This window comes from Sorex araneus, chromosome 2, assembly GCF_027595985.1.
Source record: "Sorex araneus isolate mSorAra2 chromosome 2, mSorAra2.pri, whole genome shotgun sequence".
Classification (NCBI taxonomy): domain Eukaryota; kingdom Metazoa; phylum Chordata; class Mammalia; order Eulipotyphla; family Soricidae; genus Sorex; species Sorex araneus.
In genome coordinates this window covers 236,333,095-236,356,974 of record NC_073303.1, presented here as the reverse complement: position 1 = coordinate 236,356,974, position 23,880 = coordinate 236,333,095, and the positions used below count along the sequence as shown (strand labels likewise).

Below are 23,880 nucleotides of genomic sequence, written 5' to 3'. Positions count from 1 at the left end.
GGTCCCCTAAGCACCGCCATGAGTGACCCCTGAGTGTGATCTCAAAAGCAAAAATAAATCAATAGGCTGTCCCAGAGGTGCAGGGCCGTGGCATTTGGTATTGGGGCTCACCAGATCACAGCCCCACAGGCTGCAGGAGCTGCCATCAACAGGAATCAGGAATCAGCCCCGAGCACTGGGCCAGGAGTCAGCCCCAAGCACCATCACAAAAAAAACAGAAACCAAACCACGGGTCTCCTCACATCCAGCCACACAGGCTTCTGTGGCCTTTGGGCCCCTCGGGTTTATTTCTTTATTCACTCAGTGAGCACTGGGTGAGCTGCAGGGTGCCATCTCTTCTGGGTGCTAGGGACCCTGGGGGGCGGGGGAGGGCACGGCCTCATGTGGTCTTTCTGAAGAACAAATGAGAAAGCCAGAGGTCACTGACTGGGGTTCAGGCGCTAACATCTGAGAAGGACAGACACCAAGGATGTGGGAAAGGAGAGGTGCCGTGGAGAGAATCTAGGGAGGTTTCCTGGAGGTGGTGGTATTCCACTCAGTGCCCTCCATGCTGTTTGGTAGACTTGGACAGAGGTGGCACTGGGGCCCAGAGAGGAAACATTTCTGGCTTCTGTAGGAGGGGGGTGTGCCTGCCACCCCAGCGGGGGAACCACCCTCTATCCAGTTCCAGCTGGATCTCTAGCAGGCTCCACACCCAGGTCCGGCTGGAGCTGACCGCCTGCCAAGGGCCCTGGGCTATCTTTAACCCTGGGCCCTGTAAACAGGGGGCCATCTCTAGGAAGACGAGGGGCAGTTCAAGGCAGGCGGTGGAGACTCCAGGCCAGATCCCCGAGGTGGAAGGCATTCGTTCAGTCATTGAATGATTCATTCATTTCATTCATTCGTTCACTGGGCATTCTGTCCAGAGACATGCAGTGGGCACACAGGGCATCCGAGCTTGGTGGTCCCTGGCCCCTCGGGCAGACCAGGCCGCTGCGCTCCTCCGAGCTGGTTTGGCTTTTTGGCCTCACCTGGTGGTGCTCAGGGATGACTCCTGACAGATTTGGGGGACCCTGTGGGATGCCGGAGATCGAACCCTGGTCCACCATGTGCAAGACAAACACTCTTCCTGCTGTCCTGAGACCCTAAGTTTATTTTTGATACAAGGCGGTGGCATTTATTATTGGGGGCCCTTCAGTGGCCCCCGCATCCTGTCTTTCCCAGAGAAAGCACCCAGTCCCACAATCCTCTCCCTGGGCTGCCTCCCAGGTGAGCTGCACCCCCCCACCCCCAGCTCCTGACTGAGGCAATTCCAGCCACCCTCAGCAGCCAGGACCTTCTGGGGACTCATGTCTGTGCCCTGCGGTGACTGCACAAGGCAGCACCTGAAATCCACCCTAGACTTTCAGTGGAAGAGCGGAGGGGCTCAAGTCTGGCTTTTTGGGGGTATGCAGGGGGCGTGGGGGGGGGTGCAGAATGGTGGTGGTTCAGTGCTGGGGGTCATTTCTGGACGTTTGGGGTGCCAGGGGAATGTGGGAGAAGGACTCAGCGCCCCTCTTGCGCTCGGTGTTCGCCCCAGTCAGTCTTCTTGGGAGTCTTGTAGCTTCTGTCTCTGGCCTCAGTTTCCCCCGCTTCTCACCAAGGCTTTCCCGCGCAGGCGCAGGCGCATGGCCCGACTGAGGCTGAGAAAAAGCTCACTCAGGTCGTTTCCCTGCAGCAGACCGCCCCAGGTGGGCCTCTCTCTCTCTCTCTCTCTTTTTTTTTTTTTTTTGCTTTTTGGGTCACACCCGGCAATGCACAGGGGTCACTCCTGGCTCTGCACTCAGGAATTATCCCTGGCGGTGCTCAGGGGACCACATGGGATGCTGGGAATCGAACCCGGGTCGGCCGCGTGCAAGGCAAGCACCCTACCCGCTGTGCTATCACTCCAGCCCCCCAGGTGGGCCTCTCTTAATGCCTTAGCTGAGAGTTTTCTGGACGTGAACCAGCCCCAGCGCCTGGGCGCTCTGCCAGAGGTGACCAGAGATCAACCGACCTTGGGGGCTGGCAGCGCGCTGGGTGCCCAGCAGGTGCCCGGGGGAAATATTCAGTGACCCACGACAGCTGCGCGGGGCAAAGGGGTGGCTTCTGAGCTGAGCCTGGCTATGCGCATGCGGCGACCCCCGGCCAAGGCCCTTGAGCAGGATGGCCGATGGGGGTGGGCTGGCGCCTGGGCACCGCACCCAGCTTGGGGGCAGCCCCTTGGCCCTCTGGCCGAAAGGAGGGGTCTGGACGCGTTGCCGGTTTGCTCTTTAAGTCGTGGTCAACATGCCACTTGACACTAAACCTTTCACACAGTGACCAGAAATCGGCGGACCCGCCCCCGCGGTGAGGTGTCCGGGGCCGGCTCCCCACCCTGCTCCGCACCTTGCCGCCCACCCCAGCAAGGACCACCAGGGGGCCTTCCAGACTCGCCATTTTAATGCCGTCAGCTCCCAGGCACGCGCGCGCTGGGCCGGGCCCGGGACAGAAACAGCGCTAACTAACACTGCAAATCCACACACAGCCTCGTCTGTGCAGAGGCGGCTGCGGGCCGGCTCGTGGGGTGCAGGGAACCTCCGGAACGGGCCCACCCCACCCCGCCGAGGACCCGATGCCAGATCCTGTGCCACCCACTTGCTGAGGCTCCCTGTCAACTCTCTGAGGTCAGGCTCTTCCCGGGAAGACCCAGATCCAGGTTCTGGAGCTGCTCAGTCGTGGAAACAGCCACCAGGCCTGACCTCGACCTTGCTCTGGGGCTTATAGTGCCGCCTGTGACCATCACCCTCGTTTTTTTTGGGGGGCTCCTCCTACTGCGGAGGGGAGCGGCAGGGAAAGGGCACTTAAGAAATGCCCCCCTGAGTTTTGGGGATGGGGCACGGGGTCTGTCCCCTGGACCTTCCTCAATTCTTTTTTAACCAACCAAGCTCAGGCCAGGTGAGACTGGGGCACTCAGGCATGAACCCTTGGGGCTTCCCTCGTGCCACCCTGCCCACAACAAGGGACTCAAGAGCAGTGTGCAGGAGGCTCCGGAGCCCCCCGGGACCGTTCTGGGCCTGACCCGGCTGGCACTCGCTGCTGCACCGGAGTGGCCCCTCCCCGGGGGTAGGGGAGAAGCGCCATGGCTTAGATTCCTGTTTTAGGTTAAGGCGGAGGGCGGGCCTGTGAGGAAGGTCCTGTGTCTCTCCAGCGAGGAACGGGCCGGGATAGCTCACTAGTACGGTATCGGGGAGGTCTCTAGCACCGCTGGCCCCCAGGAATCGCCTGGATCACCGCCAAGGGGAAAGGGCCGGCCGCGGAAGCGGAAGCGGAAGCAGCCCTTGAGGAGCGCTGGCCAATCCACGGGCAGCGCCACAGCCCCGCCCAGAAGCGGAAGCAGCCCTTGGGGAGTGACAGCCAATCGGCGGGCAGCACCGCGGCCCTGCCCCTCCCGGAAGCCCGCTGGGTCAGTGCAGCTCAATGAAGGCCTCCAGCTCCTCGGGGATGAAGCCCTTGTAGGGGATCTTGTTCTTGTCCAGGGCGCGGGCGGCAAGGCACTGCAGGGTCAGGTAGTTGAAGGGCTGGATGGTGCTCCTGGCCAGCAGCTTCTCATCCAGCAGCTCGTAGGCCGTCTTCTTGAAGGCGTTGGTGGCATCCATGTGGGCCCCGGCCTCGATCAGGGCGTTCATGATGGCCGGGCAGTTGTTCTGGGCGGCGATGTGCAGCGGCGTGTTGTTGTCAAAGTCACGGCTGTCTGGGTCGGCCCCGCAGTCCAGCAGCACCTTCACCACCTGCAGGGAGGGGAAGCGGCCCACGGGGTAGCGGCCCACGCTCGTGGTCTCCTTGTCCACGGCCATGTGCAGCGGGGTGAAGCCGTTCTTGCCGCGTGGCGCGCACTTGAGCAGCCGGTACACGGTCTGGTGCTTGAGGTGCTGCTGCTCGGGGGTGGCCTCCACCTTCTCCAGCAGGAAGAGCAGGTGGAGGATGATGGCCAGCGCCTTGGTGAACTGAGCCGAGTCCCCGGGTTCCTTGGGCAGCTGCAGGGCCCGCTCCACTTCCCGCACCCCCTTGTACAGCACCCCCATGAGGTCGGCGAAGCCGATCTGGGTGCCCAGGCTGCCCTTGGCCGCCCGGTCCTGGAGCACGTAGGAGAAGAGTTCGGCGAAAGACAGGAAGCTGCTGGCGGTCATGGGGCTCAGGGGCTCCAGGCTGCTCTGCTGCATGTCCAGGGCGTACTTCCAGAGGCGGATGCAGCGCTCGAAGTTGCCGGAGTCGGCGTACACGGCGCCCCGGTAGCGGATGTAGTAGGACGTGTCCGGGTGCGAGGGCCCCAGGATGCGCTCGCGGATCAGCAGCGCCTGCATGCGCATCTCGTCGGGGTCGGTGATGAGCGCCTCCAGCTCCTCGGCCGTGCTCACCTCGCGGGAACAGTCGTAGGCCAGCACCAGCTGCGGGGGCTCGGGCTTGGGCAGGTAGGCGCCCCCCTGATGTCGCAGCTCCATGGCGCGGCGCCAGTGTTTCAGGGCGCCCAGTAGGTCGCGCTTCTTGTCCACGTAGGTGGCACCCAGCAATTCCAAGGCTTCCACGGCCGCCTCCCGGCTGGTGGGGCAGCAGCTCTCGTAGGGCTCTCCGCTCCCGGCCGCCTCCTGCTCCTCTGGGGAGGTGCGGCTGGGGACGCCGGCGGGAGGCCCCTCGGGGGCCGGCTGCTCCTGGATGAGATACTCCACGATGTTGGTGTGGCCCGTCACGCTGGCCGCCAGCAGCGGGGTCATGCCGTAGCCGTCACGTTCCATGCGCGCGTGGCAGCCCAGCAGCAGCTGCAAGATCTCCAGGCTGCCGGACTCGGCGCAGTCGTGCAGGGCCGTGTTGCCCTTGGCGCTGCGCCGGTTCACCTGGGCGCCCTGCTCCAGCAGGTAGCGGGCGATCTCGCGGTGGCCCTTGTAGCACGAGATCATCAGGCACGTGTGGCCGTGCCGGTTGGCCACCTCCAGGTCGGCCTGGTGCTCGCCCACCAGGTAGCGCACCACCTCCAGGTGGCCGTCGAAGCAGGCGGCGCGCAGGGGCGTGGAGTTGGTGCGCGTGGTGCGGTTGACTGAGGCGCCGCGGCGCAGCAGACTCCGCACCACGTCTAGGTGGCCGGCGGCCGAGGCGGCCCAGAGCGGCGGCGCGCCCTCGATGGTCTCGCCGTCGAAGTGCACAGAGCCGCCCGCCTCCACGCTGGCGCCGCACCGGTCCACCAGGTACTCCACCACGTCCAGGTGGCCGTAGCGGGCGGCGATGAGCAGGGGCGTCCCCCCGCCCGCCACCTCGCCCGTCAGCTCGTCCAGTTCCTCGCGGCTGCGGCCGCTAAGCAGCTTCTGGAGCAGCTGCAGTTTGCCGTCGCGGGCGGCGTTGTACACGGCGGTGCGGAGATCCATGGCGCGGGTCTCCGCCAGGCCATGGGCCGGCCGCCTGGGGGAGGAGAGGGGCAAAGCGCGGACTAGAGCCCGCACGGGCCGGCTGCAACCTTCACTGTCTCCCCGGACGCCATCTTAGGGGCGCTCCAGGCGGAACAAAATGGCCGCGGCGGCCGGGCGGCGGTGGCTTGTGGTGGCGCGCCGGGAAACGTAGTTCCTCGCGCCCTCGTGCTCCGTAGGAGGCGGCGGGAACCGGAAGAGAATCGAACTACATTTCCCAGAAGGTCGTGGGCAGCCGCGGCGACTTGGGCGGCGCGGTGCCTGATGGGAATTGGCGTCGCAGCCGCCGCCGCTGCCGCCGAGTGGCAAAAGATGGTCACGCTGAGACTATCGATCCCGTCATGCCAGGCCACGGCGATGGTTTGTGGGAGGCGGGGAAGTCGGTGACGCAGTTCCCATGTTTATCCGTGTCCCACGCCAGCAGGACTACATATTCCGAAAGGCAACGCGGCAGGAGCGTCTAAGTCGGGTTTTGTGTCCCCGCCAGAGGGCGCCCGAGAGTTAGGAAAACGGGGCGGGGCGAGGGCTTGGTGGGATCCGGGAGTACGGGTGGCCCTAGGACCAATCTTCATCGCGCTTCTGTATTTCGTTCGTGGATGGATTTATCCGTTTGGTCTTTCCGTTGTGCATGCATTTATCCGCACAGCCTTAGTTTTTATTCCCTCAATCTGAATCCTCATAACACTAAGTTCCCAAAGTTCCCGATTCATTTGCTGGAGTCCTTGAGAAGGCGGCTGCCCCAGAAATGATGAATTTCCCCGATGCAGACAGCGTGGGGTTTTTTTTTATGAGCTGGGGCACTGTAGGAATTCGCACCCTGAAACCTGAACCCTACCCCCTAGAATTCTGATCCCCATGTTTTGCTGCTGCTGCCGGCCCCAATATTCTGGAGAATTATGGGAACAATCAGTATCAGTCCCCCACTCCCCAACCCCGAAAGCCTCTCAGCGAGCTGAGCTCATGCACTGCATGCAGGAGACTTGGTTGGATCCCCAGCACCGCATGGTCCTGAAGCACTGAAACACTGCGGAGAGAGCCCCTCCTGCCCCTTCCAAATAATTATGGGGAAAGCTAAAGGATGTTCATGCTTCAAGAGAAGGTGCCTTGGCGAAATGCCTGCTGTTTTCTGCCCCTTCACACTCATCCTCGCAGGTTCTGTTCCCTCTGCTGGGCACACGGTTCCCCATCCTCTTCGCTCTGCTGCTTCCCGAACTTTCCGTAAAATCCATCCGAGACTGCAGGTTGTCCCGGGGGATTCCTGAGTGCGCTCGCCCGGTTCCAGCTCGGATGATTCACACATATACCAGCTGTGAGTGGTGTAGCTCCATCTGAGTTTCTTGGAAATCTTACATGGTAGAACATTATGCTTAGTGTTTTAGGGAAAGTGACCAACCCTTGTTTGGTCCCCAGCACTGCATATGGCCTAACCCCTCATGTACTACCTCCCCCAGAAATGTGGGGGATGCCAGTGATATTATACAAATTAAAAGACAGAAAATAATAACATCAAGTGAAGTGCAGGTAAAAGTGCTATAGAAGTTGAAGTGATTCAGAGACCAGTTTTAAATAGGAATGTGTTTCCTGTTTACAATAGCCAGAATCTGGAAAAAACCCGAATGCCCTAGAACAGATGACTGGTTGAAGAAACTCTGGTACATCTATACCATGGAATACTATGCAGCTGTTAGAAAGAATGAGGTCATGACGTTTGCATATAAGTGGATCAGCATGGAAAGTATCATGCTAAGTGAAATGAGTCAGAAAGAGAGAGACAGACATAGAAAGATTGCACTCATCTGTGGAATATAGAATAATAGACTATAAGACTAACACCCAAGAATAGTAGAAATAAGTACCAGGATGTTGTCACCATGGCTTGGAGGCTGTTCTCTCATTCTGGGCAACTCAGAGAAGGGAACACCAAGTAAAATGTGGTTGGAGGTCATGTGGGGGAAAGATGATGCAGGCCGAATATAGACTAGAGACTGAACACAATGGCCACTCAACACCTTTATTGCAAACCACAGCACCTAATCAGAGAGAGAGAACAAAAGGGAATACCCTGCCATAGTGGCAGTGTGGGGTGGGGGGAGACGGGACTGGGGAGGGGGGGAGGGATGTTGGGTTTACTGGTGGTGGAGAATGGGCACTGGTGAAGGGATGGGTTATCAAACTTTGTAAGGGAGAAACACGAGCACAAAAATGTATAAATCTGTAACTGTACCCTCATGTTGACTCACTAATTAAAAATAAACTATTAATTAAAAAAATAATAAAAAATAAATAGGAATGTGTTTCCATGATGAACTTCTCATTTTAATTTTATCCCAGCTTTTGGCTACAATCGGGCCTGCCAATGCTGGGTGCAGAGTTGTGGAAGACTGAAAACAGTTTAAGTAAAAAATCAGTTCAGGGGCTGGAGCAATAGCACAGCGGGTAGGGCATTTGCCTTGCAGGCGGCCAACCCGGGTTCGATTTCCAGCATCCCATATGGTCCCCTGAGCACCGCCAGGGGTAATTCCTGAGTGCAGAGCCAGGAGTAACCCCTGTGCATCGCCGGATGTGACCCAAAAAGCAAAATATATATATATATATGTATATATATATACATATATATATATCAGTTCATAGATATGATAGAAAGGCATTGTTGTTGGGCTGGTATTTATAAGAGGAATGAGCCAGAGTGATAGTACAGCAGGTAGGGCACTTGTTTTGCACGGGTCGCACTGGTTTTGATCCTGGGCATCCCATATGGCCCCCTGAATCAGCCAGGAGTGATCACTGAGTTTGACTGAGTATGACCCAAAGACAAAATAAAATAAATAAAATTTTTTAAAAAGGAGGAATGAGAGGGGCTGGAGTAAGTGAATAAAAATATTTCAAATATTGAGGACATGAAGTTAATGTAGCTAAGATTGACCCAGGTTCGATTCCTCTGTCCCTCTTGGAGAGCCCAGCAAGCTACCAAGAGTATCTCGCCCGCATGGCAGAGCCTGGCAAGCTCCCCGTACTTTCGATATGCCAAAAACAGAAGAAGTCTTACAATGGAGATGTTACCGGTGCCTGATCCAGCAAATTGATGAGCAACGGGACAACAGTGATACAGTGATACCAGCTGGGGGGGCAGTGTGGGGTGCTACTCTATTAGTCCTAGTACCCTCATGTCACCTATGGAGGCAGAGAAGGCCCATTGATAGTCACCAGCAGCCCCGGGACCCAGGGAACCATCAGCAAGAGTCAGAACCCGAGTGCAGATGCATATGCTGCCCGAGCCTGTGTGCTGCTTGTGCCCACATGGCCGAGCATATGTTGTGGTGCCTGAGCACATGTGTTGCCCGCATCTCCCCTCTTCAGATGTGTACTTTCATGCTTTCCTGTCTAATGCTGGAATGTGTCTAGGGGCTCTCTCTCCGCCCTTGGAGAAGCCCGCATTCTCTCCTGAGCACATTCTCTCTCTCCCTCTCCCTCTCCCTCTCCCCTTCTCTCCCTCTCCCTCTCCCTCTCCCCCTCTCTCCCTCTCTCTCTCTCTCTCTCTCTCTCTCTCTCTCTCTCTCTCTCTCACTCCACACCTTCAGAAACCCTCCAAATAAAATCCATTAACTTAAAAAAAAAAGGGCTGGAGCAATAGCACAGCGGGTAGGGCATTTGCCTTGCACGTGGCCGACCTGGGTTCGATTCCCAGCATCCCATATGGTCCCCTGAGCACTGCCAGGGGTAATTCCTGAGTGCAAGAGCCAGGAATGACCCCTGTACATCGCCAGGTGTGACCCAAAAACCAAAAACCAAAAAACCAAAAAAACCCCGAGCCGAGACATAATACAGGAGGGGGCGGCTTATGTGAAGCAGAACCGAGAGAGATGGTGATCTCCCCATTTCTCCTGATCCACCTCTGCCACCCTGGGACTGACTGGGAAGGCTGGAACTGATAAAGTCTGCCATGAGCCCCTGGGTGGCACGGACCTTGAGTCCCGCCAGGCCGGTGAGGTGGCCATCAACTCACATCCGTCCACTTGGCCTTCTCAGCATGAGAGTCAACCCCCACCACCCAAATTCACAGAGAGCGCGGACTCAGGCTGGAGAGAGGAGCTGCTCTTTGTGGGAAAAGAATGCCAGTCCTCGACCTTGTCTTTCTCACAGAAAAGAACTTCAGGAGGAGACGAGCGGTCATGTAAAAACAGATTGTGTTTTGCGTTTTGTTTTTGTTCTTTTTAGCTTTTTGGGTCACACCTGGTGATGCACAGGGGTTACTCCTGGTTCATGCACTCAGGAAATACTCCTGGCGGTGCTTAGGGGACATATGGGATGATAGGAATGGAACCGGGGTCGGCCGCATGCAAGGCAAATGCCCTACCCACTGTGCTATCGCTCCAGCCCCTCCCCAGGTAAAGGTCTTATGGTCTTGCTGGGGCCACAGGGTAGGTCCTGAGAGCCTTAGGCCTAGGTGGTTTTACTACCCCCTCTGAACACCATAGATTAGGGGGCCCTTCCCTAATCTACCTGCCCCACCACCCCCTCCACCTCTCTGTTCAATCTTCTCCGTGAAGATTGAACCAATCCTTTTTCTCTTTTGGCTTGGGAACCACACTTGGCTGTGCTCAGGTCTTACTCCTGGTTCTGTGCTCTCAGGCGTCCTTCCTGCAAGGGCTCAGGGGACACTTTGGGGTGTCGGGGATCGAGCCCGGGTCTGCTGCGTGTAAGGCCAGCGCCCTTTCCGTTGCACCCCTGCAGGTGTGTCATTGGAGAGCGGGCTTACCAGCAGTGCTCAGGGTCTGTTCCGGTTCTCTGTGGTTCCAGGCAGTGCCGAGGATGAATCCCAGGCCTCCCCCTGCCAGCACTCCAGCCCTCTGAACTCTGATTATTTATTTCCTTTTGGCTGGAGTCCAAGATTCAGAATTTCTGCAGCTAACTCGGTGCCAAGGGGCTGCTTGCCTGCACGCCCACCCATCACGGGGGGTGCTTCCGTCTGCATTGTCCCCGCACAGCTGGCCGTGTCCTGCGACATAATCAACCACTCTGCAAGGAGTTACGAGATTCATTCGAAGAATGAATTCATAGGAGCATGTCAGGGCTGGAAACTGGATGGCGGCAGTGGCAGCAGATTGGGGGCAAACCCCTTCCCTGGGGGAGGGCTGCCCATGCGCTTTGGGGTCCCAGCATGAGATCATGTACAGATATGGGTGGTCCAGCCCTGTCGTCAGCGGGGGTGCATTGGTATGTGTTTGTCACACGCTGCCGGTACTCAAAATATTAATTCTTTTTTAAAAATTGGGGCCCCACTTGGCGGTATCCAGGTCTTACTCCAGACCCTGTTAGTGGGATTCAGGGGGGCCCTAGAGATGTTTTGGGTCAAACCTGGGTAGGCCATGTGCAAGCAAGTATCTGCCCTGCTCTGGCCCCTTTTTTTTTGTTGTTGTAGAGCCACACCCAGAAATGCTCAGGAATTACTCCTGGCTCTGTGCTCAGGAATTACTCCTAGTGGTGCTCAGGGGACACTACAGAAAGCTGAGGATTTAATCTGGGTTGGCTGCGTGCAGGGCAAAAAGCTCTTCCCTCTGTACTGTTGATGCAGCCCCATGAAAAAAATATTTTAAAAATTTAACCAGGAGGGCCAAGAAATAGCACAGCGGAAAGACACAAGCGGCTCACCCGGGTTCAATCCCTGGCATCCTACAGACCCCCCAAGGATTGTCAGGAGTAATTCATGAGTACAGAGCCAGGAGTAACCCCTGAGCATCTCTGGGTGTCACCCAAAAAATCCTTCCTGGGGCTGAAGCAATAGTACAGCAGGTAGGGTGTTTGCCTTGCAAGCGGCCGACCCGGGTTCAATTCCCAGCATCCCATATGGTCCTTTGAGCACTGCCAGGGGTGATTCCTGAGTGCAGAGCCAGGAGTAACCCCTGTGCATCGCCAGGTGTGACCCAAAAAGAAAAAAAAAATCTTCCCCTAAAAAATAGAAGAATCAGGGCTGGAACACAGCGGGTAGGGCGTTTGCCTTGCATGCAGCCCGCATGGGTTCAAATCCCAGCATCCCATATGGTCCCCTGAGCACTGTCAGGAGTAATTCCTGAGTGCAGAGCCAGGAGTAACTCCTGTGCATGGCCGGGTGTGACCCAAAAAGCAAAACAAGAAAACAAAATCAAAGAGCTGATGACTGATCTGTGGCTCCCGCAGAGCTCTGAGGTTAGTCCTGGGGGTTGAGGACAACCGGTAAATAAGGATCTTGCTGTCCGTGTTTCCATCCCTGAACTGCACTTTCTGCAGATCACCGCCAGGGGTCACCGCTGAGCACAGAGCCTGCAGTAACTTCCTAGAAACGCTGGACTTGTTTGTTTCTCCTGCTTCTGTGCTCATGCCTCATTCCCGGTGGTGTTCCTGGGGACCCAAGGGGGTGCCGGGGATGGAACCGGAACCCGGGCCTTTCACATGCAAGGCCAGCACCTAAGGTCCTGTGCTGTATTCCTAGCAGGGAGGGGCTGTCTTTTCATTCTCCAGAGAACGTCTTGCAGAGGTGTCGGAGGTGTTAGGAAATGACTGATTTTTTGGTTTTTGGTTTGGGCCGCAGCTGGTGCTCGGGGCTGACTCCTGACTCTGTGCTCAGGGATCACTCCTGTTGGGGCTTGGGGGACCTCGGAAATTGGCCTGGAGCTGGCTGCAAACAAAGCAAGCACCTTCCCTCCCGCCCTACCCCTCTGCACCCCTTCCTCTGTGCATGATGGTGAAGCTCAGGGGTGGGCACGGAGCCCGTGGCACCCCCTCCCTGAGTTTGTCCCCTCCCTGTCTCTGCTCTATCTGTGCTCTTTCTCGCCTCCCTTCCCTTGCCGGGCTGGACCAGGGAGCAGGAGCTGGAGGTTTTGGGGGTACTGACACCCCCACTCTATGACCTTCTCTGATCTGTGCTGGACCCGGGCTGGTATCCGGGGCTCCAGAAAGGCGGGGATGCTGCGGGGCAGACCCCAGAGTCAGGCGTGGGCGGTGGAGAAAGCACAGTGGCTGCTGCCGCTGCCATGGAAACCACAGGCGCGCTCCCCTGAAGGGCCCATTAAGGTACAGGGTGTAATCAGCGCTCCCAGGCGCCCCCCACCCCCCGCCCCGTGTATGTGTGTGTGTGCGGGGGGGTCGCGGACCACCTCCATGCAGTGGGGGAGGGTCACACCCCCGCTGGTGCCTGCGTGATCGAAGGTCTCTGCTTGTCAGTATCAACACCACCCTCCCAGGACAGGGCCCTTGGTGGTGGTCAGGCCCAGGACTGGGGGACCCTCCGCCCTCGAGGGGCTGCTGAGGGTGCTTCAGCCGCAGACGCTGCTGCACAGTGCCAGACTTGTCCTTAAGGAGCTGGGGTGGGGCTCATGGGTAGTGCTGGGGGGACAAGGTCCGTGTGGGTCCCAGGCGCTGCCCTCCATGTCGAAGGGCAGCCTGGACGCACTGACCTTGGGGAGCTCTGGAACAATGCACCCCGGTGTGTGACACCCCCGTGTGTGAGCACCCCCGTGTGTGAGCACACAAGTGTGTGAGCACCCCAATGTGTGAGCACCTTGGTGTGTGAGCACCCCAGTGTGTGAGCACCTCGGTGTGTGAGCACCTTGGTGTGTGAGCACCCCAGTGTGTGAGCACCTCGGTGTGTGAGCACTCCAGTGTGTGAGCACCTCGGTGTGTGAGCACTTCAGTGTGTGAGCACCCCATGTGTGAGTACCCGGTGTGTGAGCACCCCAGTGTGTGACACCCCCGTATGTGAGCACCTGGTGTGTGAGCACTCCAGTGTGTGAGCACCCCAGTGTGAGCACTCCCATGTGAGAGCACCTGGTTTGTGAGCACCCCAGTGTGTGAGCACCCGGTGTGTGAGCACCCGGGTCTGTGAGCACCCAGTGTGTGAGCACCCCAGTGTGTGAGCACCCCGGTGTGCGAGCATCTGTGCTCCTTGCTATGACAGTGTCGAAGGGAAAGGGCCTGAAGAGACCGTCCTGCGGGCAGGTGCCGCCTTGCGTGAGGCCAATCCCGGGTCTGTCCCTGGCGCCCCATAGCCCAGATCAGTCTTCTCAGCCCCTCCAGGAGCCACCCCTGAGCAGAGCCAGGAGCAGCCCTGAGCACCACCCAAACAAAACCACCCGGGGCCACATGGAAGGTGTGTGCCTGCCCCCTGCCCCCCCCCCCCCCGTGCTTTCTCTTCACCCGACATGCGTCATTTTTTTTTTTTTTTTTTTTTTTTTGCTTTTTGGGTCACACCCAGCGCTGCTCAGGGGTTACTCCTGGCTTTGCACTCAGGAGTTACTCCTCGCGGTGCTTGGGGGACCATATGGGATGCCGGGGATCGAACCCGGGTCAGCCGCGTGCAAGGCAAACGCCCTACCCGCTGTGCTATCGCTCCGGCCCCCAACATGCGTCATTTGGTCTGACTGTTCTGGGGGGCTGGGGCTGGAACCCGGAGCTTCCCAGCACAAGGCTGGTGCCTCCCCTGCACGTTGGCATAAGTGGGTGCCGAGAAGGAAAGCAGCGCCTTCAGAGCCAGAGTTTGGCGGGGAGGGGTGGCCGCATCTCCCCATTTCCTGGGGGCTGTCAGGCCCCCGTGTGGCCGGGTCTCGGGTGCTGGGCTAATGGTGGCACGTGTACTGTGACCCCCAGGGAGGACATCAGATAAGACAGAGGCCCCACCTGGAGCCTCTGCAGCCAAGAAAAAATCCCTTGGCTTCCATCCAGGCCCTCAAAATGGGTCAAGATGACAGAGATAGTAGCAGCCCGCACCACGCTAACAGTGGCTTGCAATGATTTAAAAAAAAAAATAGCAAAGATGATGTGGCCAGAGTGATAGGACAGCAGGGAGGCACTGCTTTGCACATGGCTGACCCGGTTTGATCCCCAACACCCCATAAGGTCACCTGAGCCCCACCAGGAGTGATCCCTGAGCACAGAGCCGGGTGTCAGCTCTCAGCGTCACCGCTGTGGTTCCATAAACAAAAAGGAAGATCAAAGAAATAAAATGAAAAGAATAGTGAAGGGGCTGGAGAGATAGTGCACGGGGCCGACTCTGGTTTGATCCCCAGGACCACAGAGGGTCCCCCAAGACCACCAGGAGTGACCCCTGAGCACAGAGCCAGGAGTCAGCCACCAAACGTGTCCCTAAAACTAAGAATACTGGGGACCAGAGAGATAGCACAGTGAGCAAAGTGCCGAGTTCCATCCCAGAACCCTGTAGGGACCCCTGAGCCTGCCAGAAGTGACCCCTGAGCACAGAGCCAGGAGCCAGTCCTGAGCACTGCTGGGTGTGGCCCAAACACAACAGCAGCAAAAGACTTATTGAAATCTGAGCCAGCCAGGAGGGTTGGAATGGCCGTTTGGGAATCAGGAGCATGGGTGCATGTGAGCTGTCCGTTATTTATTTTTGAGGGGAATATTCAGGGGCTACTCCTGGCACAGTGCTCAGCAGCAGTCCCCCTAGCAATGGGGGGCTATCTGTGTGGGGATGAAAACTGGGAGTTGGCAGGGTGCAATGAAAGCAAGCACCATAGCCCCTGCTGTCTCTCCCTCCCTCCCTCCCTCCTTCCTCCCTTCCTTCCTCCCTCCCTTCCATCCTTCCTTTCTTCTTCCCTCCCTCCCTTCCTTTCTTCCTTCCCTCCCTCTCTCTTTCCCTCCTCTCTTTCTCCCTTCCTTCCTCCCTCCCTTTCTCCCTTCCTCCCTTCCTTCCTCTCTCCCTTCCTCCCTCCCTTCCCTCCTCCCTCCCTCCCTTCCTTCCTTCCTCTCTTCCTTCCTCCCTCCCTTCCATCCTTCCTTTCTTCTTCCCTCCCTCTCTCTTTCCCTCCTCTCTTTCTCCCTCCCTTCCTCCCTCCCTTCCTCCCTTCCTTCCTTCCTTTCTTCCTTCCTTCCTTCCTTCCTTTCTTCCTCCCTCCCTCTCTTCTTTCCTCCCTCCATTTCTCTCTTGCTTCCTTCCTTCCTTCCTTCCTCCCTCTCCCTTCCTTCCTTTCTTCCTTCCTCCCTTCCTTCCTTTTCTCCCTCCCTCCTTCCCTCCTTCCCTTCCTCTTTCCCCCTCCTCCCTCCCTTTCTTCCATCCTTCCATCCCTCTCTCTTTCCCTCCTCTCTTCCTTTCTTCCTTCCCTCCTCCCTCCCTCCACTCTCCTTTTCTTCCTCCCTCCCTTCCTTCCTTCCTTTTCCCCTCCCTCCCTCCCTCCCTTCCTTCCTTACCACCTCCCTCCCTCCCTTCCTCCCTTCCTTCCCCCTTTCTTCCTTCCTTCCTTTCTTCCTCCCTCCCTCTCTTCTCCCTCCCTCCTTCCTTTCCCCTCCTTCCTTCCTTTCTCCTCCCTTCCTTCCTTCCTTCCTTCCTTCCTTCCTTCCTTCCTTCCTTCCTTCCTTCCTTCCTTCCTTCCTCCCTCCCTCTCTTCTTTTTTCCGTCCCTTCTTCCTTTCCCCCTCCTTTCTTCCTTTCCCCCTCCCTCCCTTCCTCTCTTCCTCTCTTCCTTCCTTCCTCCCTTCTTCTCTTCCTTCCTTCCTTCCTCCCTCCCTCCCTCCTTTCCTTCCTTTTCTCCCTTCCTCCTTCCCTCCCTCCCTCTTTCCCCTCCCTCCCTTTCTTCCATCCTTACATCCCTCTCTCTTTCCCTCCTCTCTTCTTTCCTTCCTTCCTCCTTTCTTCCTTCCTTTCTTCCTTTCTTCCTCCCTCCCTCTCTTCTTTTCTCCCTCCCTCCTTCCTTTCTCCCTCCTTCCTTCCTTTCCCCCTCCCTCCCTCCCTCCCTCCCTCCCTTCCTTCCTTCCTTCCTTCCTTCCTTCCTTCCTTCCTTCCTTCTTTCCTTCCTTCCTTCCTTCCTTCCTTTTTCCTTCCTTCTTTCCTCTCTCCTTACTTCTGTCCTGCTTTGTTGGAGGCTCACTCAGCAGTGCTCCTGGGCCACTCCTACTCAGCCTTGGGGCCCTTCCCAGCAGGGCTGAGGGGACCGTGCAGAGCTGGTCAGGGAGCGTCTCATGCAGGGCATGAGCTCGGACAGTGAGCAACCTTTCTGGTCCCTTTTTCTCTCTCTCTTTCCCCAAGAAGTTCTCAACAGGAAATGAGGGATAATGAGTTCCTGTATCAAGGGAACTGGCTGTACCAGCATAATGCAGGAAAAGGAAGAATGGGGTGTCTGCCTTGCCAGCCCTTGCCTCACGCCCCCAGCCCCCCGCAGCTGCTAAGTGGATCCTAGGGCTGGCAGGAGAAGGTGACTAATTGGTGGCTGAGCTCATGGCCCCTCTTTGGGGTGAGTCATCTTTATCAGGTGTTGCTCAGCTTCCGCTTCTGAGGAGGCTGAGAGGCATCCCTGAACGTTTACCTCGCCACTGGCTTTTACTGGCTCTGCGCTGGGGAAGGGGGCGGGTAGGTTTGGAGATGAAATCAGGATGATGAACTGAGTCCCCAGTCCTAACAAGTTTTGTTTCTTGGGGGCCACATAGGGTGGTGCTCAGGGACAACTCCTGACTCTGCTCAGGGATCATTTCCTGGCGGTGCCCAAAGGATCCGGGTGGTGTTGGGAAACTGAACCCAGGTCAGGCCTACTGCGTGCCAGGCGAGCACCTTTGCCATGCGCACACTGGGCTATCCTCTTTAGCTCCATGATGGTTCTATAGTTCTTGGGTTCTTTTTTTTTTTTTTTGCTTTTGCTTTTTGGGTCACACCCGGCGATGCCCAGGGTTCCTCCTGGCTTTGCACTCAGGAAATACTCCTGGTAGTGCTTGGGGGACCACATGGGATGCTGGGAATTGAACCCGGGTTGGCTGTGTGCAAGGCAACGACTTTTTGAGGCCACACCTGTAAGTGCTCAAGGGCTACCTCCTGGCTCTCGGCAGGCACTCAGGGATCACTGACGGGGGATCACATCCCAGAGGAACCCTCTGGGAGGCTGGGGATCGAACCCAGTTCTTTACACCCAAGGCATCCCTGAACGTTTACCTCGCCACTGGCTTTTACTGGCTCTGCGCTGGGGAAGGGGGCTATCGTTCTGGCCCTGATGGTTCATTTTTGTTTGTTTTTGGGGTCACACCCAGCGATGATGAGGGGTCACTCCTGACTCTGCTCTCGGGAATTACTTCTGGCGGTGCTTGGGGAGCCATATGGGATACCAGGGATCGAACCTGGGTTGTCCCTGTGCAAGGAAAGTGCCCTCCCTGCTGTTCCATGGCTCCGGCCTCTGGGTTTTTGAATCAAAGGAGGAACTTTGCTAAATCAGAGCCAGAGGAGTTCAGATGAACCTGGTGCGAGTGTAGGGGGACTTGACTGGCCTCTGGCTCCTTCCCTCTGTGCAGGCCCCTAACTGAGCTTCCCTCCCAGCACGCAGGGGTCTCTTCTCATATGCCAGCCAGAGAATTGAAGCCCCCGCCCCCTCCCGTCGGGTTTCTTTGGTCAGTGGTGGCACATGGCTGGAAGGGGTGAACGTGGACAAGCCCTCCCCCTTTCCTTCCATCTTTCCATCCTTTCTTCCATCCTTCCTTCCCTACTTCCCACCTACCTTCCTTCCTTCCTTCCTTCCTTTCTTCCTTCCAACATTCCTTCCTTCCTTCCATCATTCCCTTCTTCCTTTCTTTTTCCCTTCCTTCCTCCCTTGCACCCTTCCCTTCCTCCTCCTTTCTTTTCATCCTTCCCTTCTGCCCCCTCCCTCCCTCCATCCCTTCCTTCCTTCATCCCTCCCTTTCCCCCTTCCTTCCATCCGGGCACTGTGTGAGGGTCTTAGAACTCCGTGGTACTGGGCAGCCTTGGGAGCGCTGCAGGACAAGCGTGGGGAAGAGTCATCCCAGGCCATGGCCAGTACATGGGCTTTCTCTGTGCTGGCGCGCCTGCGTGCTTGCCTGCCCCTACGTGAGCGCGCCTGCCTCTGTGCGTGTGCCTGATGCTTTTATGTTCGGGGGCGGGGGATAGTGGAAAAGCTTAATGGAGGTGGAAGGCTGGAGAAAAAGAGAATGGGTTGTTCGAATGGCATAGCCTGGAGGATTCTGGGATGTGCCATGTGGATGGGAAGAGAGGGAGGGAGGTGTATGTGGGGGGCGTTGGGTCCATCAGGTGTCCCTGTGCGCTATGGGGGGGCAGACTTTGTTCGTGGGCCACACCCGGCGGTGCTCAGGAATTACTTCTGTTTCTGTGCACAGGGACAGATGGGGTGCTGGGGGGTGTGGGGTGGGGGTATGGAACCGCGGTCCGCAGTGAACCAGGCAAGGGCCCACCCCACTGTCCTATTGCTCCCGCCCCTCCTCAGCTTATTAATAGACCCACTGAGGCAGTGTTCCCGGGAGAGGAGACAGATTTTATTTGTCTGGGGCCAAGGAGAGAGACAGAGTTGCCAGAGCTAATGACGAATCAATGTCTCATAATTGCTAATTAAATGAGCCTGGCGCTCTCCTGGGGCTGTTAGTGGGCTGAAGGGGCCCTTGAGTGTCCACAAATTTAATTATACTACCCCAATAAACACCTGAAGCCACCATCACATTCTAATGTCTCGGGAGGGGACACCAAGGACACACGTGGGGTCCCTGTGGGTGCGCGGGCGCGTAGGCGGAAGCCATCGCCCCATTGATGGACTGACGGACCTGTCTCTCCCCCACTCCTGGGTGCGTTCACCACAAGTGTACTGAGCGCTGGGTCTCAAGCCTGGTGCCCGCGAATGAGCAAGCAGCGAAAATACAACACAGCACAAGGCTCTGCCCTCGCTGGTCGCCAGCTGCCACCACAGCTGGAGCCATCAATTCCCGGAGGAGGGGAATGTTGGAGGCACTGAGGCCAAAGGGGCATTCCCTCCCCCCGCCCCCCTGCGTGGCTCAGGGCGAGGGAGCTGGGCGCCAGGGCTGTGAGGGCGCGTCCCCAGCCGAGGGCACGATAAGGGCGCAGAGAGTCCGAGTGAGCTCCACGTGGAGCCTCTGACTTGCACATCGCAGAGTGTGTGTGTGGGGGTGAGCCTCCAGGACAATGACCTGAGTCACCTCCCAGATCCACATTTAGCCCAGCGCAAAGAATGCTCCATTGCTGGGGGATGTGGTGGCGGAGAACGGAGGGGGTGGGGGAAGTGGATGGTGGAGGAAGAAAAATAATTTCCTGGAACCTTTATTGAAAAGTCTCCATAGCAACGTGGTCTGGGGTGGGGGTGTTCCCCTCACCAGCCCCTCTGGATTCCCTGGCTGGCGTCATGAGCTGGGAGAGGACCTCGGGCTGGGGACAGAGATGTTCACTGCTCCGGCTGGGGGGGCTGAACAAGGGCTGAATATTGCTACAGATTTGTAGGGTACCCCCCCATCTTATTCACTTCCTTGACTTCTCCCATGGGATTTACCAGCCCACCAGCCCTTAGGGGGTAGCCATCCCTCCCCCACTCATCCCTCATTCCCGCCCACCACCCCATTCCTGTCTCACTTATCCATCTTGGGGAGGGGGGTTGGTGCGAGGGGCGGGAGGCTGCCAGGCGTCTGCGCTGTGGGGAAGCTATGACTTGTTGTCATAGTATATCAGAACAACAAAATCACTAGTCTTCCACGCAGCACTAGACCATGATCTCTCCGGGCTTCTCTGCCGCCTTTTGCTCATAACACCCCCTTTGCCATCTGGGACCCTCCCACCCCCACCGCATCCAGATCTTTCCCTTCACCTGAGTTGAGCTGTCACACCTGAGCTCACCACACGTGTCCACTACCTCCCATTTCCATGGTCATCCTGAGCATACGGGGTGGGGTAGGGGCTGCCCTTTTTTGGTGGGTCTCAACTCTCAGCAGGTGTCTAGGATGACCCCCCCCACCCCGTCCTAGGGTAGAAGCGCGCGTGATGTACTGTGTGCAAAATGCTTGGCACAGTTGCTAAAGCCGGAGTTTGCCCGGGAACATCTCGGTCAGCCGCCGCGTCCTCCAGACCGGCCGTGACACCTGTTGGGTTGGGGGGGGGGGGGAACAAGAGAGACTCGAGAGCGTCTGAAACAATGGGGCAAGTCTCCAGAACCCCAGATCACCGTCATCCGCCCCAGCTCCCGACCCCCACCGCCTGCACCTCAGTGCCCACCGCGCCCAGGGTTCCATCCCCGGGAGCTGTCCTTTGCCCAGGTGCTGAAAAGGCGCCCGCGCCGCCGCCGCGCGGGAGCTGTCCGGAGCCCCGGTGCTGAATCCAACAGCCATTTCCTGTCCTGGTGGGCCGGGGTCGGGGGCGTTGGCGTCGGCGTCGTCAGCCTGCGGGCGGGATGCGAAGAAAACTTAACGAGCGCCCCTCTCCCCCTCCCCGCCCTCGCTCCGCCCCACCACCCCAACCCTTTTGCCCTCTCCAGGGGCGCTCCCGGATGGCCATGGGCCGGTTGCAGCTGTTTCTCGCGCCTGCCCCCGACCGACCTCGGGGCACGGCGCCAGCGACTCACCTGCTCGCCGTCCCTGCCCGGCACACCGTCCAGTCGCCCTGTCTTTGTTGCTACCTGGGAAAAGGTCCCGCGTGTGGGTCTGCGCACCGGCGTGACTCTCCTGGGCTCCCCGCCAGGCCCCTCGGAGCCTCCCCGCTCCCCCGCTCTCCCCACGCAGCCGCGGGCTGTCCCCCCAGGTGCCTCACCTGCTCCCTGCGCGGCCCCGAGTCTACAGGTGTCCCGGCAGCGGCTGGCCCCGCCGAGCGCGCTCTGCCCTTTTATGGGCTCCGGGGGGAGGCGGGACTTCGGGAGCCGGGGCGGGGCTCGGCCCGGGAGCCAATGGGATGACGCCTCGCGTGCAGCTTCAAAGATTACCTCATAGGTTGTGGCCTCAGCTTCAGAATAAAAGTCTGACTTCAGGGTCCTCGTCTCCCCCCTCCACCCGCCCACCCCCAAAAAGTGGCTTAGGTGTTTTCTGCAGGGGAGGAGGCACTCACTAGGATCCTTAGGGTCTCCCCCGGGACCCCACTATAACAGGAGGCTCTGAACTTTGGGTTGTGTTCCCCCATCCCCACCTCCGCTTCTCTCCCTTCTCTGCTAGAACTGTTGCCTGATGGGGGGGAAATACAGCATCAAGGGGAGAGGGCGGGGAAGGCAGTTCCAGAAAGAGAAACTGAGGCCCGTTGGGAATGGAAGGCTCAGAGACATGTGTGAGTGTGTGTCTGTGTGTAAGTGTGCATGTATGTGTGAGTGTGTGCACATATGAGTGTGTGTATGTGAGTGTGCATGTATTACATGCATATGTATCTGTGTGTCATTATGTATGCATGTATTACATGCGTATGTATCTGTATGTCACTATGTGTATGTCTGTGAGTGTCTGTGTGTATGTGAGTGCATGTATTAGGTGCGCATTAATCTGTGTGTCACTATGTGTATATATGTTAGTGTCTATGTGTGTGTATGTGAGTGTGTGTATTATGTGTAGGTATCTGTGTGTCACTTTGTGTGTGTATGTATATGAGTGTGTAAGTGCATGTGTATTTATGTGAGTGTGTATGTGTGTGTTTATGTGAGTGCATATGTTATGTGTATGTGCGTGTGCATGTGTGTATGTGTGCACGCTCACTCCCTGTGCCAAGGGAGCTGACACCGAGCCCAGCCCTTTTTCCTTTCTGGTTCCATCCACAGGGGCAGGTTTTCGGGGACGGGAGGTGACTCTAATTGACCTTGCTGAGCCTTTTCCCCAGGACCAAATGACCGAGTATCCATGCAGGAACAGCGGCTGTAGCTCCTGGGCGCCCCCCCGCAGCTCCTCAGGGCTCACCCTCATCTGGGGCTGTTGAGACGCCTGCTTGCAGGGGTCAGGTCCTGAATCACAGGGTTCTGCCACAGCCTAGATCCCTGATTACTTGACTCCAAGCCCAACTCAGCTCTCCTTGCTGTTGTGTGGAGCAAGATCTGAGTCCAACCGAACAATCCCCCCACTACAGACCGGGTTCAAACTTGGGGAGGATGCGCATGACCGTTCTCCCCAGCGACCCTCCCTGCCTTTCTGTGCTTTGCTTGGGAAGTGCTGGGAAAGGTTGTCTCACCTCAGAGGCTCGGGACCGTGGAATCGCGTGCTGGGAATAACTGTTCACCAGAATTAGGGTGCGCTTGGCACCTGCTTCCAGTGCAAAACTAGGGGGTGTGCGCATGCACAGACGCGCACGCGCACATAGACACACACACACACACACACACACACACACACATACACCACTGTACTACAGTCAGCAAGATCAATGATAATTCAATGCTGTACTTTTTTTTTTGTCTTTTTGGGTCACTCCTGGTGATGCTCAGAGGTTACTCCTGGCTCTTCACTCAGGAATTACTCCTTCTGGTAGTGCTCAGAGGACCATATGGGATATCAGGGATTGAATCCAGGGCAAGGCAAACAGCCTACCCTCTGTACTATCACTCCAGTTTTAAGAAATCAAAACTGAGGCACTTGGGTCAGAGCGACAGCACAGTGGGGAGGGCGTTTGCCTTGCACGCAGCCGATTTGGGTTTGATCCCTGGCATCCTATAGGGTCCCCAGAGCACCACCAGGAGTAATTCCTGAGTGCAGAGCCAGGAGAAACCCCTGAGCATTTCTGAGTGTGGCCCAAAAAGACACAGACAAAAATACCCCTCCAAAACTGGGGCCAGAGAGATAGTTCAGCAAACAGGGCATTTGTCTTGCACGCAGCTGACCTAAGTCCAATCCCCAGCACCCCATACGTCCCCCAAGCCCATCAGATTCTTGACTGCGGAGCCAAGTGTAATCCCCAAGCACTCCCAAGTGTGGCCCCCAAACAAAACAAAACACACATAGAATCGAAACGAGGGGTTGGAGAGGCCAGAGCGGTTAAGTCCAGCGAGGAGGGCATTTGCCTTGCATATGGCCAACCCACTTTCTGTCCTGGCATCCCTTAGGGTCCCCTGAGCACCGCCAGGAGCAATGCCTGAGTGCAGAATCAGGAGTGACCCCTGAGCATTGCCAGATGTGGTCCCAAAACAAAAAGAATAGAAAAAAAAACCTAGTAGGTGGAGTACAGCTGGGCCCCTAGCCTGTGGGGTGCTGGGGGGATGGAGCCTTGGGCAGCCGTGAGCACGGCAAATGCCTGCCCCACTGAAAATCACTCCAGCCCCTGGAACTTCCGGAATGAACCGCACGGGGCACAGAGCTGTCAGAAGTGGGCCTGCCCTCTGAACTGCAGGCTGGCTTGTGCATGGGAGATGAGCGCCCCTCATTCTGCAGTGGCACTCCGGGTTTGTTTAACCATATCTCAGTCTGGGACACCAGGTTCAGTGGGGGAGATTAAAGCCTGGTAAATATTCACATACTGTGTGTGTGTGCGCGTGCGCGCGTCTGTGCGTGTGTGTGTGTGTGTGTGTGTGTGTGTGTATGTGTGTAGACGATGACTTTTCATTTCTCCGGGCTAATACCTACCTGTCCCCTGGCTGTGTCCCAGGGCAAGAGTATTGGGTCAGGGTTGACTTTATAATGAACTGTCCAACTTTTGCCGCTTAAGAGATTCGCATTCTATTTGATTTGCTTGGGGGGCACATCATACGATGCTGAGGGGTGACCCCGGAGGGTTCTTTGGGGGT

The 23,880-nt window shown here is 57.4% G+C and overlaps 1 protein-coding gene and 1 long non-coding RNA gene across 2 annotated transcripts; both read right to left on the bottom strand.

Annotated features, from left to right (window-relative positions):
- Positions 1-1,109: 1,109 nt before the first annotated feature.
- FEM1A (fem-1 homolog A) lies at positions 1,110-5,512 on the bottom strand. Its single transcript, XM_004619415.2, has one exon. It carries the CDS (start codon positions 5,391-5,393, stop codon positions 3,444-3,446), a length of 1,950 nt encoding a protein of 649 aa, XP_004619472.1. The 5' UTR covers positions 5,394-5,512; the 3' UTR covers positions 1,110-3,443.
- A 14,930-nt stretch (positions 5,513-20,442) lies between these two features.
- On the bottom strand, positions 20,443-20,986 carry LOC129401982 (uncharacterized). The gene is made up of 3 exons (XR_008628480.1): positions 20,946-20,986; positions 20,761-20,814; positions 20,443-20,578 (listed from the first exon to the last, which is right to left on the bottom strand). It is a non-coding gene; the product is annotated as an uncharacterized LOC129401982 (long non-coding RNA).
- Positions 20,987-23,880: the final 2,894 nt, after the last annotated feature.